General features: G+C 42.8%; 2 protein-coding genes across 4 annotated transcripts in view; one reads left to right on the top strand and one right to left on the bottom strand.

Moving 5' to 3' along the window:
• Nucleotides 1-332: 332 nt before the first annotated feature.
• LOC311316332 (L-rhamnose-binding lectin CSL3-like) lies at nucleotides 333-3,445 on the top strand (the record flags this gene model as incomplete). The annotated part of the gene is made up of 5 exons (XM_084447174.1): nucleotides 333-340; nucleotides 1,352-1,483; nucleotides 2,044-2,153; nucleotides 3,024-3,156; nucleotides 3,334-3,445. 5 exons carry the CDS (start codon nucleotides 333-335, stop codon nucleotides 3,443-3,445), a joined length of 495 nt encoding a protein of 164 aa, XP_084303300.1.
• Nucleotides 3,446-6,115: 2,670 nt separating this feature from the next.
• Nucleotides 6,116-15,921, bottom strand: part of LOC311316167 (nuclear receptor coactivator 2-like) — a 52,851-nt gene continuing 43,045 nt past the window's right edge. For 2 of the 3 annotated variants that reach the window (XM_084446965.1, XM_084446966.1), the window contains exons 16-22: nucleotides 15,917-15,921; nucleotides 13,940-14,017; nucleotides 13,122-13,548; nucleotides 12,112-12,295; nucleotides 10,522-10,714; nucleotides 9,837-9,926; nucleotides 6,116-9,463 (exon numbers count right to left, since the gene is read on the bottom strand). The exon at nucleotides 15,917-15,921 is cut by the window's right edge and continues 289 nt beyond it. In XM_084446965.1, the coding sequence (XP_084303091.1) occupies nucleotides 9,452-9,463; nucleotides 9,837-9,926; nucleotides 10,522-10,714; nucleotides 12,112-12,295; nucleotides 13,122-13,548; nucleotides 13,940-14,017; nucleotides 15,917-15,921 (989 nt within the window). In that variant the 3' untranslated portion in view covers nucleotides 6,116-9,451. The remainder of the gene's footprint in view (nucleotides 9,464-9,836; nucleotides 9,927-10,521; nucleotides 10,715-12,111; nucleotides 12,296-13,121; nucleotides 13,549-13,939; nucleotides 14,018-15,916) is intronic. The other variant, XM_084446967.1, reaches the window with a different exon arrangement.

Here is a 15,921-nt window from a genome sequence, read left to right as displayed (position 1 = left end):
CAGGACCGACCTCCGCACCACGGGGGGTCATCTTTCCACTCGGCCGCCCCGCGTCGGTGGAACACTCTCCCTGACCACCTGAGCGCACCACAGACTGGTGATGCCTTTAAAAAAGGACTAAAAACCTGCCTTGAGACTTTTCAGACTTTTAATTACTTTTTGAGTTAGCTGTTTTTCTTCATGGTTTGCTTCTGATTTTATTATCATGTTTTGGTCGTGTTTTTTCTTCAAATGTAATTTTACATACATTACAAATAAAATGTATTATTAATAATATTATTATTAGCTCTGTGAAAGATTACACGTTCATGCATGCTTGGCTGTGAGCAAAGATGCAAAGGTACTCCCAAATCAATCAAACCTGTTTGCAAAACCAACTGGAAACGAGTGTCGCTGTAGTTGTCATTTTCTGAACTCACAATCTGGAAATAATCTTGTCAAACATGCATTCCACTTACTGTACCTTACTCATCCGACTGGCTCACCAGGAAGCCTCCCGCATTTCTTGAACACATGTTCTACAATCTATATTCCAAAGAAACAGGTCTTCTTGTTCTGAGCGCAGGGCAAAGTAATTAATGTAGACCTGTGAGGACATTGTGTTCACCTGTGACGGTCATTCACAACATTCCTCCGCAGGAGGTACCTATAAATACAAGAGCTGTACACGTCCAAGTCAGCATCTGAACCTTCTGGCTGCCTTTGCCTCAACTGACAACATGACTGTTCCTCTCAGACTTGGCGTTATTCTCTGTGAGTATATCCAACAACCTGTAGACTCTTCTAAATATTCAACAACTATTCCAAATGTTCTACAAAGGTTCCATTACCCATTATTTGAACAAAGTGCCAAACTGTTAGCCTCGTGAGAACATCCTGACCTGGCGAGCTCACCTTCTTGCTCACCAAGCTGTCATTGTGGTCATTTTTTTAAATTTCTTTATTTTTTAGTGTTGGTGGCTTGCTGTGTGGCTACAAGGACAGGTAAAACCCAAAATACTGTGTGTGTGTGTGTGTGTGTGTGTGTGTGCGTGTGTTTGGGTGTGTGTGTGGGTGTGTGTGTGTATTGACTTTTCTTTTGTTTTTGTTTCAGTGAGGCGCATAAGCTCTGAAAATCAAAGGCTCAACTTGTTATGCAGTAAATGACCCTGACCTCTCACCTCTCACCTCCTGTTACCGTCTCACTTTGTCAGATGAAAAAATGAAGATCGAAATGAGCATTATAACTTACATGACCAACATAATGCAACTCATAATTTAATTTCCAGACGTGTTGTATGTGTATTCATAAACGGAGATCTACAGAGAGAGTTGACTTATAGTGTATTGTGGTGTTTTTTCTAGGATCTAGGAGTACAATAAATGTGACCAGTGCAAACTACGGCCGGACCAACAACCGCACCTGCAGCAGGGGTCGTCCAATCAGCCAGGTCACCAACACCAGCTGCATTCTGCCCAGCAGCTTGTCGGAGATGGCCAAGAGGTTAGAACCACAACAAGACACCCTAGATCCAAACAGAGTCCATGTGAGTCCTGTGTAGTTAGCGAGTTGTTGGTGAAACCCACTCCCCCAGTATAAATACCTAAATACTGTCCACCCGCGCCAATGGAGTTTTTTCATCGGCGTAGCAGTGTCTGTCTCACAAGAGACTCGGGTTCGAATATGGGTTACGATATGGGCGGAACATGTGGGTTACACACACACACACATACTCTTTCAATTTTTTATTTAAACCTTTATTTATGTTCGAGAGGCACTGAGGTTGTCCTCATTTACAGTGACGACGAGCGAACAATATACAAACAATAGCAAACGAAAAAAGGAAAATAAGACTAACTAAAACGGTTAAACTCAATACTAGAATAGTAATAATACAAAAGCAATTCGTATACATAGATAGATAGATACTTTTATAATTCCTGTGGGGAAAAAGTACAGTGGAATAAAAGATATACTTAGAGACAAACACGTAATTATACCTCATACTGTAACCTCTAATGGGGTAAAATCTGTTTGAAAGTTGTTCTCTTCTGACTCCCCAGGTGTGATGGGAAGCGTAGATGTTCTGTGCCGGCCTCCAACTCTGTGTTCTCCAATCCCTGCATCGGAACCTTCAAATACCTGGATGTGTCCTTCACCTGCATTCCCTCAAGTGAGTGAATGCCCTTCAGAATATGTGTGTGTAGTTCACTGAATTGCAAGCTAATAAATACCTTGCAGTAACCCGTGATGCAGGCTTTCCTAGATATCTTGTAGGAACTGTTTCTGGACTTGCAGGTTATTGTAAATGAAAATGATGTATAATGAATGAATTATGAAAATGCAAACATAAATGATTAGATTTTGGGGCTTATTGATGTTTGATATGATACAGTATGTGTGTATGCCTTAGACCTACCCCTTCAGAGACCTCACCTGGATATTAATGGTTGCTATGGGAGGGGCCAAAATGTTTTCAATCGCACACAATTTGAAATTGAAAATTGAAAAATGTTTTCAATGCACCTGCTGTTTGTACCTGTTTGTGCTTAAGAAAGTAATAGATGATTGTAGTCACTATATGTTGTGTGTCATTGACAGGGCACCTCATTCGATGCGAGAGTTATTGGGCCGTCCCGTGGTGTCGTAAGTTACTTCACATCCTCTCTTCCTTCCATCAACTTTCACGTTCAGCATTCATGTCAGTATAGTCATGATGGCCACTGCTTCCTCCTCTCTTTAACCCTGATTCTCCATCTCTCCTTCTGCCACCCCACGGTTCCCAACATCTCCTCCTCCTCTCTCTCTCTCCCTCTCTCTCTCTCTCTCCCCCCCTTGCTCCCTCTCTCTCTCTCTCTCCCTCTCTCTCTCTCCCTCTCTCTCTCTCCCTCTCTCTCCCCCCCTCGCTCCCTCTCTCTCCCTCTCTCTCTCTCCCTCTCTCTCTCTCTCCCCCTCGCTCCCTCTCTCTCTCTCTCCCTCTCTCTCTCTCCCTCTCTCTCTCTCTCCCCCCCTCGCACCCTCTATCTCTCCCTCTCTCTCTCAGCCGTTGGGCTGATCAGGATCGACAGTGCCGTTTACGGCCGCACAAGCCGCTCCGTGTGCTCGTACCGGCGTCCGTTTTGGCAGACCAAGAACACCCGATGTGAACGCATCGTCACCAGCACCATGGCGGCGAGGTACCGTAGCAAAGCCTCACATCTCTCTGAAGTTACGAGGCCCAGTTTGGTCTGACCACGCCCCCCTGGGCGCCCTGGGTCCTGGCTGAGGCTTATGGGTCATACATCCTGTCTGGTCAGCTCACCTGACACGTGTCCTAAACCTGCGCTCATCACTACCCTTCCTAACGTACACAGGTGTAACGGGAACAGATGGTGCTTCATCGGAGTTGTCAACTCTGTGTTTGGGGACCCATGTCGTGGCATTTATAAGTACCTGGATGTGAAGTACTCCTGTCTGCGTAAGTAACCTACAATAATTTGTTAGTGTAAGATTTGAAAATATTTGAAGTAGGCCTAATAGAGAATGCCTGTTTTCTATATTCTATAGCATGTATATTTTATTTGCATGTTTATTTTATCATACAGATTAGCTTTGATTTGATGTTGAACGGGGCAATAGTTGATTTAGTAATGTTTGATTAAGTCTCTTCAACTCTAATCTGAGATTGTTTAGTAAGGCCTGGGAGGAGTTTAGGGGAGGTCAGCAGTCAGGTAGAGCGGGGAAAGTGAGTGGCGGCCAAGACAGCAATCCGATCAGGGCCATATATACAGGCCAGATCTGGCACTTGTGGCTTAGTTCCGGCCCATATATGGCCCAGATCCGCTTGCTATCTGGGGGTGATATTCTGTGTCCTTTCAGAGACTTTACTAAAGTTGTGAATGAATGAACGAACCCAGCAGTTCCCTTTGTGGTTATTCTTCACTATAATTCACCACCACCAGTATTACATGTGCATTGTTGATTCACCACCACCAGTATTACATGTGTATTGTTGATTCACTACCACCAGTATTACATGAGTATTGTTGATTCACCATCACCAGTATTACATGAGTATTGTTGATTCGTCGGTTTCCTGTGATCCACAGTGATCTGTTATATTCGTCATATGATTCCACTGTTTCCTTTCTATGTGTCAAGTCATTCAATATCACAAAACCCCTTAGTCATGTTGAATCTCCCTCTGTTTTTCTAATAGCCTAGAGACGTTCGACAGGTTACATTCCATGCCGGTGAGTGTACACACGCAGGCACGCACGCATGCACACACACACACGCACACACACACACACACACACACGCACACGCACACACACACATTCCTTGCACACATATCTTGTGAATACCATGCTGACGGTTCATGACTGGAGCTGATGGGAGGTGTGTCTTCTCTTGCAGGAGAGCCTTCAGATTCCAGAGCGTGTAGTGATGTTTCTGCATGGGCTACTCCTCTCATCATCGTATACGTATCTCTCGCTCTCCCTTTGTCCTTTCTTTCTCCTTTTGTCCTTTCTTTCGGTCACTGCTATTGGTGCTCTGATAAGTGGACTAATGTGTGCCCTTTGCTGTTCCTGTACTGTTCAGTTACATATTTTGTTTTGAAGCAAAAATGTGCTCACTTTGGGATAATGACATGTTTCCTTCTCATTTCTAGAAAATGTAAGAACATAATCAATTAATCAATCAATAAACTTGTTTTCAAACTAGCGACTGGATGCCATGAGCACTTTTGTGGTTATCGTCCTTTAAAAACTCAGACCTACTCCTATAAAGGATGCACTTAAACTCAAATTTTAGAAACTCAGCAATAGTTTAGTTGTTTGTTTTTTAATTCATGCACATTACTCTCTAGAAAATACATATTAAAGGTGCAGTGTGCAATTTCTGGCAGCATCTAGTGTTGAGGTTGTAGATTGCAACCAGCTGAATTCAATGACATGGTGCAAGATGCAAGAAGTCTGTTAACTGTAATCTGCAACCTCACCAGAAGATGCCACCAAAAGTGACACACTGCACCTTTAATGAGACACGTGAAACACAACTTACCCTATTTTATGGCACCTTCATAAATACGAATATATGAACACCGCACAAATGTCTCTCCTGGAGCAGGTGTAGTTATGCTGTTCCTCCATTTGTAAAATGTCCGACCAATTGCAGCTAAATCAAAGGATTGAATGTAGCCTGTTGTGATACCTTTGCTTCTAAGTATTGGGTATAACTCACCTTGTTCTCGTTTCGTTGGGAGTGCATTGTTCTAAGCGCATGCTTGGCTAATGAACATGCAACTCCAAAGCATTGCTGTAAGCTATGCTACACTGAGCTTGGCTTGGACTGCACTCCGCGCTTCACAATGTCCTCTCATTCACCCAATCACACACGCATTCACACACCAATGGTGGCAGCTGCCATGCAAGGTGCTAGCCTGCTCGTTGGGAGCAATTTGGGGTTCAGTGTCTAGCCCAAGGACACTTCGACATGAGGAGCCAGTGTTTGAACTGCCAACCCTACGATCAATGAAGGACCCGCTCTACCTCCATGAATAGAGCAGGCTTCTTTCGCCTGTGCTATTCAGAAATAGACGACTCATGTGACCCGACATAGCCATTCTTTACCTCAGATCTCCTGAGTAGAATACACTATACTTTTACTGACACACCAAGCATAGGTTTTTTTGATGTGCAAAGCAAAGTGTATGCTTCTTGGCAATGGGAAAAATGAACTGTGATGTGCGCCCCCGAATGGTGGGCTCTGGTATGTGATTGACGGACGAACAAACAAACGTAAGAGCTCGATCTAAGGTCCCTTCCACACAATTTCAAAAGCAACATGAAATCACTACTGTGCTGTCTTAATTGCCATACTCCATATAACCATTAATGTGATTAATCAACTCTTATTTACCATCATTAGAATTTAGAATTCAAGAGAAAAGTGTCTACCTGATTAATTGGGGTTTTGTGTTTTTAAAATACCAATGATCATTGTACAGTATTAGTTAGGTAGAGTTGCTATAGACTAACAAAAGCTATACTAGTGGAAGTGGGGAAGTATGTAATAGCCTAGATTATAACCCATGGACACTGTAAACAAAAAAAACATAATTGCACTCAATAAAAATAATTTATTTACATTGACAAATCATAAATTAGCAAGCGGAGGTGGCAAAAGCAATATTAGTCAACAGCTTGCATTAGGTGTGGACATTGAAAGTTGCATAAAACCCTCACACTTCGATGAACATTGCTGAGGGTGGACATGGTGATATTTAATATGAACATCACACTTGGAAAAATAAAATCTCTGACCCGCAACACTGAGCTTTCTACATGAAAACTCTCTCATACGTGTTACATATTGCTGATTTCACCATTGTATTGTGTACATAGTTCTCTTAAAGATAGTCCTTATGAAACAAACTGTACAAATAATACACTCAACAGGGACTGACCACAAATGTGAAATACAAAGCAACTGTCAAGGGAAAACCCAATGTAATACGGGGGGGGGGGGGGGGGGTGGGGGGGGGTTAGTGGTCTGATCCAACTGAGGGACAAGCACTCTTGAGTGACCACACAATTCTCAGTAGGTCATAATCATCTCTCTATACATATATGATACTGTACAACTGTAAACTTCACAGTAGTATGCGAGCAGAAAGACCGATCTAAGGCATTATGCTAGGTCTTCAGCATGTTAAGGTACTCACATGTATTATTATTTAAGAATTGATTTGAGTAGCCATCTAAATCGACTGTACATCAAGAAGCACATTTTGTCCCCCAAAAAAAAGATTCTTGAGCACTCAAAATCAGCGTCAAGTTAAGTTATTGATGGTTAAGTTAAGTTATTGATGGTTATTTACTCTGAATCCGTGCGAGCACTAGGCTACTGGTATGTATGCAAACTCTGTCATTGCATCTCATCACAATTTCCGAAATGTTTTTTTCATAGGCTCAATAAACTAACACATCATGGCTTACATGGCTTAAAGGTTGAAATACAATCTTTGGATTTGCAAAGAGGAGAGTAGGGTGTACAGTAGCCTACATCCACTATAAAATTGCCATTTTGAATGTGACATAACTTGCATTAAACCATCTAAATCTTTAAAGTATTTTAAAACTATTATCAAGAAAATGTGAACTAAATGGAGAGATCAGTCGTGGAGTCATGACCAGTAGTAAAACTACAAAATTCTGTGGTCACACATTCACAATTAAATAGCTTGAGCCAAACATTGAAATGTCATTTCAACATTTCACTGAGCAGATAATGTCATTTTCACATTCTTCGCCTAAAAAAAGCAGAATCATTAATTCTATGATAGCTCATTATTTGCTATGTGCTTACAGACTACGAACAACGTCAGAGCAATGCAGAAACAGGGCATGAAACATTGATCACATTTCCTGATTATTGAACATACACCAACATAGCTTTTTTTCACCTTCCATTTTGTATGTAGAGTAGCACCCCAAGTCACCACATTAAGCACCCTTGAATACTGAGTTTTGCCTGAATCACACTCAATTGTGGGTTAATCAAACATCAACCTACAGTCCGAGGTCAGTGACCCAGACAGCTACGTAGTTACAACTAAAACACATTGAAAGGGCTTCTTAGTCTTAAACTATGTTGCATCTACATGTATACCTGGGGAAAAGCACCCTCACAAGTTTAGTGTTGGTATACAATGCCAGCCTGGCAGGAAACAGACCATTCTTAAATCTACAGAATGCTTTAATAACATTCACCTTCAGATCGACAGCAGAATATGTTTGATGTGAAACTACAGGACCTAGGTTTTTCAAATAGACACAATATAGTAAACATCTCAATTTACAATTACAATCTCAAGTGACTCTTTTATAAAAGTTTCTTTTTTAAATCTCTTTCTCATACAAAGGACATTTCTAAACTTTTTGAAAACTATAAAGACCAGTAAAACATGTATCTTATCAACCTTTCAATGGGCAACTTTAGTCTTTACAATATAACCATTCAAAAAAAAGAAAAAAGAAGTAACTTCTTGAATTGTTATTTCTCTCAAGCCGCACGCACGCGTGTGCGCACACACACACACACACACACACACACACACACACACATGCAGATACACTTTATTTGAAAAAACCTGCAAAGTACCGAGAGTATTATGAGAGAAAAGGATTTCTGCGTTCTGATAGGAATACATGAATCTGACCAGAAGCCTGTGTGCCTGTGTATGTGTGTGTGTGTGTGTGTGTGTGTGTGTTTGTGTGTGTGTGTGTGTGTGTGTGTGTGTGTGTGTGTGTGTGTGATGAATGTGGCCCAGGGACAGCCAGAGAAAATAGTTATATTCTTCAATGAATAAGTCTAGGCCGCATATTTACAAAACATCTTAAGGCTAAAAGTAGCTCCTAACTTGCTGATTCAGGAGAAACTCCTAAAAAATGTCTGTCATAAATGTTTGCTCTAAGAGTATTTCTCTGAGTGTTTTAGAGCTAAAACTAGCTCCTAAGTTTGTGAGAAGTTGGGGTAGTCAAGAGGACTAATATAAATAAAACCTGAATTACAGATTAGATGTTAATAATATGCAATGACACATTTAGCGAGGTTCATTTCTGTAAATACATTTATGTTCATTTTTGCATAGGCTCAATATATTGAATGATAGAATAATAAAACACTGTAGTCTAGTGTATTTGAAAATGATTTGCATGCATATGTTTTCCCATGCTTCTTTTTTTGGTTTTGGGAGTTATCCCAACTCCAAATGTCCCTTTAATGATGTCCTTCCTTTCATTAACAAGTTGTGCACTGAAACAGCTGTTCTTGAATCCAGTTTGGTTTTCTCTGTCGTTTCAATGTAGCAGCACATGTCTTATTATAAACCATGGTTACTCTAGTGTGATAATTGAAAGGCTAATTATATGCATATCCGCTAATTGTTTACGAGTTGCAGACATGTAAGATTCAGACAATTAGCTGAAGGTAATTGATTACAGTAGCAACTATCTTATTCTAGGTGTCATGTTTTTGTACATTTTTATTTCTTCTTTATTTGAATATGGCAGATTTCTACCTCCTTCTACAGTATTTCTATAATAAAATCCCATCCCCTATCGGCCAATCTCTGTGGGCATAGTGAGTAAACTTGTTCATGAAACATGACATCATCCATAGCAATGAGCATAACCCCGCCCTTTCTTAGTTTAAGAGTTCTCCCAGTTCCTTAGTAAAAGTTGGTCCCAGCATCTTTGTGAAAAGATTTTAAGAGGAATCTCTTAGCTAGGAACTTTTACTGCTATTTAGGAGTATTTTTAGTGGTCAGATAAAATGTTTTGTGAATACGGGCCAGATTTTCAATCCATTCACTCAGATTTTTAATCCACTCACTCAGAGTAGAGCCCCTCAACTGGTCGAATGCTTTAATTGGATGACGACTGTTGCTTCCTGACTACTGTGTCGTCCCACAGTTGACCTGGGTCAGCAATAATTCTGAAAAAGAAAAAAGGGTTTAGGTGAAAAGACTTTAATATGTACAACGTGAACCAACTGGGCAGGGCTAGGGACAAATCCTTTGAAACTCTGGTCTAATCCAAGGCCTTTTTCCCAGCAGGTAATTCCATTTCACAGAGGTGATAAATAACTGGAATAGCCTTTTATTTATTTTTTTACTTTTATTTTTTTACATGAGATTGATAATAAAGATATTAGTTTTATTATTATTATTACTATTATATGAGAAAACAACAGTATAACCAATCAACTATGAAAAAACTGTCTGATAATAAAATACGCCCAAAATCCTCCTGTTCATGTTTCACTATGTAATCTGTAAACAGGCAGCGGTATATTCAAGTTTACTCACAGGAGCAGCTTCCCCCTCTTGTGTCAACATGTCAATCCCAGCCAACTGCTCTAGAGTGAGGCCATCGCCTCTCAGACCATTAGCATTCCCCTGTGGTGAAAACACGCACAGATACTGAACCCCATGTTTTAAAAGTTGCAGTCCCACTACACCACATTACTACATTACCCAGGATTCCACCACACCACACCACACACATAGCCAAGCGTTAGCGGTGTTTATGAGTGGCGGTCGTGCGTTGACAAGCCAAGAGGACCTGAGACTACATGGGCAAGTGAGGGTGGAGGCGACAGTGACAAACCAGTGACACCGGCTACATTAGCGACAAGTTGTTAAGAGTTAAAGAGCGAATTTGGCTTGTTCACAGCTAAAGTTACTCTCAGTAGTCAGTTACTGTAGTTCTGTTTTGGTTGTGGATTAGTAATGGTAGCTGATTGGCTCAAAGCTTTACCTGTAAACCCATGTCATAAGCCTAAACGGCCGTTGAGCAGAAATTAAATTAACTTCAATTAAATTAACTTCAATTAAGACAGTGTGCGGACTTCTATTCTTTACTTATATCCTGTTTTAGTCGAACTATCCGTTCGAATGTCTGTGCATCACCCTATCACATTTAACTATAGTGCCACAGAACACACTAGCTTGCGTTAGCGTTAGCTGAAGACGTTAACAGCTGCTCTCTCACCTGCTCCGTACCCATGGAGGTCAGTCCGGCCGCGGCGTTCATGGAGGCCGCCGTCATCTGGCCCATGGCGCTCATGCCGCCTCCGTTGGTAGCCATGGGAACGCCCATGTTCATGTTGGCGTTGTTGGCGCTGTACATGGCGCCGGCGGGCTGCTGCGGGGCGTACTGGGGTGGGGTCTGCTGCGAGTACAAGCTGTGGCGCACAGACAACGGAACGCGTTGAGGAGAGGACTTTGAGGCTGAATAATAACAGGTAAGCCGGCAGATGACACACACACCAGCTCAGTGGCCTAGTGGTTAGAGTGCCCGCCCTGAGACGGGAAGGTTGGGGGTTCGATCCCCGGCCGAGTCATAACAAAGACTATAAAAAATTATACCGCGGCAGCATCAAGGGTTGGACTGGGGGTAAGTCCCTGTGACATACTAGCGTTGGGGGCGAGTCTCTGTGACATAGTAGCGTCATGTCCAGAGGGTGTACTTGCACATCAACGCCTCACGCTAAGGAATCAGGAGATAAGCTCCTCCCCTATGGGCCACTAGGCTCGAGAACCATTGGTTCTCCAGGATGCTTGCATCAGATGACACATACAGTTCGTGCAGCAAGCAAGAACATAGAATACAGGTCTACAACTGAAGGCTCTGATAGTGATACACCCAGGGTGTGATTTGCTGGGGGGGTGATGGGATTCCATGTTTCCGTTTATGATTCTCATCCCTCTGATCATTATTATTGTAGCCTGTAACAGACTACAGTTCCTCTAGCATTGAATTAAATACATGGATTTCTCAAAACCGCCCACAGATGGCGCAGTTCCTTCAAAATAGATCAACATGCTGAAAGCTTCATCCCACATTCATCTACTTCCGCCTCACCGGCAGAATCCAGCTCCCCTTTGTGTGAATGTAGGTTCTCAGTGCTGCCTGTTTTCATTCAGATGATCTGCACCCTCTCAACAAAACAAATGTTTCTACAGTTTCTACTACTCAGCAAAGACCAACCACAAGAGGAGCTTATCACTCAACAACTTATCACAAAAAAGCTATCATCGTAAAGAGAACCTCAGAGTGGCACTAGTAATTGGAGACTAATGTAGCCTGCCTACGTGATAATAAACTAGGAGATAAAAATAAACTATTATGTGTTCTGTGAATTATATTATTTATCCCCTCACATTTGTGGTCTGCCTACATTTTAGGATGGCCTACACATGATTTTATGAAAATGTATGTAATAATGTATGTAATATGTAAAGTATGTAATATTTGTATTTTTTTTCGAACACCCCCCCACCCCTGTTTTTTTTTATTTAATTTTTTTCCAGAAATGGCACCCTGGACCCCCCCCCACCTGAACCAGTTTCTGAACAGGCTGTAAAGGTTCACTACAAAGGCCAGCCACCATCTTCCATTTTGTAAGGTTTCCCTCGATTACAGTGACGTCGAGCTCACAGTAAAAGCTAGCGATCAGCTATCGGCTATCATCGACAAGTACCTGAACCCGCGGAACGATTCACGCGCCAACCCCTCCCCCCCCCGCTGTGTTCCGGAGCGCTTCCGCTCGCTGAACGCCCCCCGGCGGCCCGACCTCACCTGTTGCCCTGAGGCCAGCCGTTCAAGTCCGCAGGGGGCGGCTGGTAGGAGGAGCTAGCCGGGGTCTGCTGCTGCATCATGGGGCTCTGGGGGTGGCTCATCCGAGGGGACATGAGGGGACTCTGGGGGGTGGAGGTGGCCCCGGCGTACCCCGGCGCGGCCTCCTGCTGCTGGTGGCCCATACCTGAGGGACGGAGGGTCACGGTCAGAACCTTAACACCGTCTCCACGTTAAAACAAGCCCCGTCCTTAAAGGGGAGAGGCTGCACAGATGTGCTCAGTCTTTGTCCGGTGAACGGCAGGTCGTTAGGAATGTGCGTTTGATTTGTAGATCTGTGAATTTCCACAGCACCTTCGCCGGCGAATCGTTTTTTGATTCATGCGTAATTCAAGGATGATTGGCAAATTGGGCTTTAAAAACAAAGATGAAACAGGCATTTGCGGATATTCTAAAGTCTCGATTGTAGGAGGGAAGGGTGGAGGGAGGGGGCAAAATGAACCGTTCAGCCACCACAAAATGAGACATATTTGATCATACTGTATTAGTTCAAATCAGTAACAGATTTCGTCATGTGTGTGAATGGATCGTTTGAACTATGGGTAGTGAGTCTTATTTTTGAAGAGATGAAGGAGTTTAATCCATAATGGTGATCCACTCAGTTCTCCCTGGGGTTAGAAAATCTGCTAAGCTGATGCATGTAATTAGTTGCTAATTACATACCTTGATTGCTTCAAAACCATGATGGAACATTATGAGAAGCCAACACCATACTCAGCCATTAATCACCACATTACGTCCGTTTAGCTGTCGTCGTGATTATGGTTTTGATTTAATACCCAAGCAGTAAGAGACAGCACACTGGGACACTGCAACGGTATCCGACACAAAACACCCCCCTCACACACACACACACACACACACACACACACACACACACACACACACACACACACACACACACACACACACACACACACACACAGTGAGGGGTGGCGCGGACTAGTAAATACCTGAGCTGGGGAACTGGAAGGCTCTGTGCTGCATTTGGGGACTCACTACTGCTCCGTACTGGCCGCCTACATTTCCCATCATGCCCTGGCTAACCATGTGGCCCATCTGGGAGGAGGCGTGTAGGTGGTGGTGGGGGGACTGTGGGAGGAGCCCAGGGGAGAGAGGGGAGGAGAAGGGACTGGTGGAGGAGGGGGGCGGGGGAGGGGGCGATGCCAGGCCGGTACCGTAGCTGGCCGGGTACGGGAACTGCTGCGGGTTGCCCTGGGGGGCCCGGGGGTTGGCGGCCATGTTGGGCGGCATGCCGATGCCCTGCGCCCGCATCATCATGGCGCGCTGCTGGTGCACGTGCTGCTGCTGCCGCTGGCGCAGGTGGTTGCTCAGGTACTCGCGCTGCCGCTGGGCTAGCATCTGGGCATTCAGGGCTCCCTAAACACACACACACACACACACACACAGTTTAGACACACACATGCGTGCACACGCGCACACACACACACGCAAAAAGACACGCATGCAAACACGCACGCACACAAAAACACACACACACAGTTTAAACACACATGCGTGCACACACACACACACACACACACAGTAAACATACGCACATTTTAGATACGCGGGCACACACTATGAGACATAATATATGTGTGCACAAATATGCATACAATTCATTATATAAGAAGAATTTAAAAGCACACACATGCAAGAAAATATACTGGCAAAAAAAGAAAGGCAAACGAATAAACAGATGGACACACGCACGCACGCACGCACACACACACACACTTTTCTACAGGGCTTGTCCTGTCCTACTAACCTGGTTTGGTACACTAGATCTTAGAGCTAGGTTCATATTGGACACTCCACTCATTTGGTTCACCATTGGCTGACGATTCTGTAGAAAAAAAAAAAAAACATTTCATATAATATGAACAGCAAACAAGGCCAAGAAGTGCATTCAGTATTATAAAATGGGATATTCTAAGATTTTCTAAAGCTCTCCAGCAGGTGGCAGTAAAGGCTGCTCCTTGTTTTAACTCAGTATGACAGTATATTATTTATTTATATTATTATTGTATATATTATTTATTTATATACATTTAGCCACCTTGGATCTCCTGACTCGGGGGAAGAAAAAGACAGACCTGGGAAGACGGATCAAGGGCATCAATATCTATTGAACAGAATACTGTAACCATTGTAAATATTACTATACTGCTATGATAAATCGTGAAATCTCCTCTGTGAAAACCATGTCTCTGTAGACTCCTGTGCACGCATGCTGAGATCCAATCAGCAGCTAGGAGCATTCTTCTATGGCCTTATGGGTAGGCTACCCAAACCCACAGGCCGTGAGACTGAAGCTGGCTATTTAATTAGGCAGACTGAATCTTCCCTCGTAGCTAGCTTGTAATGGATCTACAGTATCAGTTCTGGAACACCCTGCCAGAGGACTTGAGAATGTCTGAGGCCATGGTAACTTTTAAGCGAGATATTAAAACATATCTTTTTAACATTGCTTTTACTACATAGCTTTACACGTTTTAATATCTTAATTTGTATTCTCTGTTTTTATACGTTTTAATATCTTAATTTGTATTCTCTGTTTTTATAGTTTTAATTTAATTTTACACTACCTTTTAATTTGTAATTCTTTTACTTGTATTGTTTCTTTTAAACCTGTTCTCACTGTGTTGATATGATTAATGTTTTTATCCATCTCTTGTTATGGAAAGCACTATGTGCTACATTGATTTGTATGAATGGTGCTATAAAAATAAAATGACATTGACAGGTCAGTTCAGTTTACTCTGTTCGAACCTGTAGGCAGGTAGAGTCATCCATCTTGGCAGACCGCAGACAAAATAAAAGAACCAAACGTTCCAAACATCACTAAAGCTAAAAGATATCAAGAAAAAGAAACCCTATCATCTGTGCAATGTTGCGACTTGTTTATCTGCAACAACACTGTTCCTATGCCGCTGTTCTGTACTTTTAACACTATAAACCTTCATCCAGAAGGAAGAAGCTGGAATTCGCCGTGCAGAGGGAGGGAATTGTCATTTAAAATGGAGCCAGTTATCCGCTGTGACTGTCTGTTGGTCAGGGTCAAGATGTGGCTCACCAGTCAGCCTGCTAGACCATTCAACAATCATGACCTCCAACTGGAGGTTTGGTCCATAAGGTCATTTTCAGTTTTTCACAGATGATGAAAGTGTGAATTGCAAGCTTTCAGGTGATGTGCCATGCATTGAAATCTGCAAATATTTGCAGAAGATATGCTTCTGTGAATGTTGGTACAGCTTAAATCACTAAGCAGAGAAAAAAGGGGCTTCAAAGATTCAGAGCTGTTCACACTTCTCACAGGACATGGACTTCGACGACAAAATAGTACTATTTAGTGATCCTACAACTGTTATATGAAGTGGATTCTTCGCAACTTCAATTTTCATAATATGAAAAAAGGAAAACAGTATATCTATATCTATATATTATACATATATATATATATATGTATAATATATAGCGCATTTTGAGGACTGTCTACATCAGGACCACACAACAAATTTTTCACCGTGCATACAGTGAGTACAGTAACACACTACAGTTGGCCCTAGTGTTTCTTGCCAGGGCTACAAACCGATCGGACACACCAGCTTTAGCTGGGCTTGGCTACTAAACACACAGGTGCTTTCCGTACTGGAAAGCCCCTCCCCGCCCCGTCTGAAGGAGGTGCTCATTGGATGAGGGTGGTGGCGGGGGCGTGGCTGTGTGGCGGGGGTGTGGCCCCTACCAGCT

Source organism: Borostomias antarcticus (assembly GCF_949987555.1).
Source record: "Borostomias antarcticus genome assembly, chromosome: 12".
Taxonomy (NCBI): Eukaryota; Metazoa; Chordata; class Actinopteri; order Stomiiformes; family Stomiidae; genus Borostomias; species Borostomias antarcticus.
Note: the sequence above shows the minus strand (reverse complement) of the source record. Positions and strands in the feature narration are given on the sequence as shown.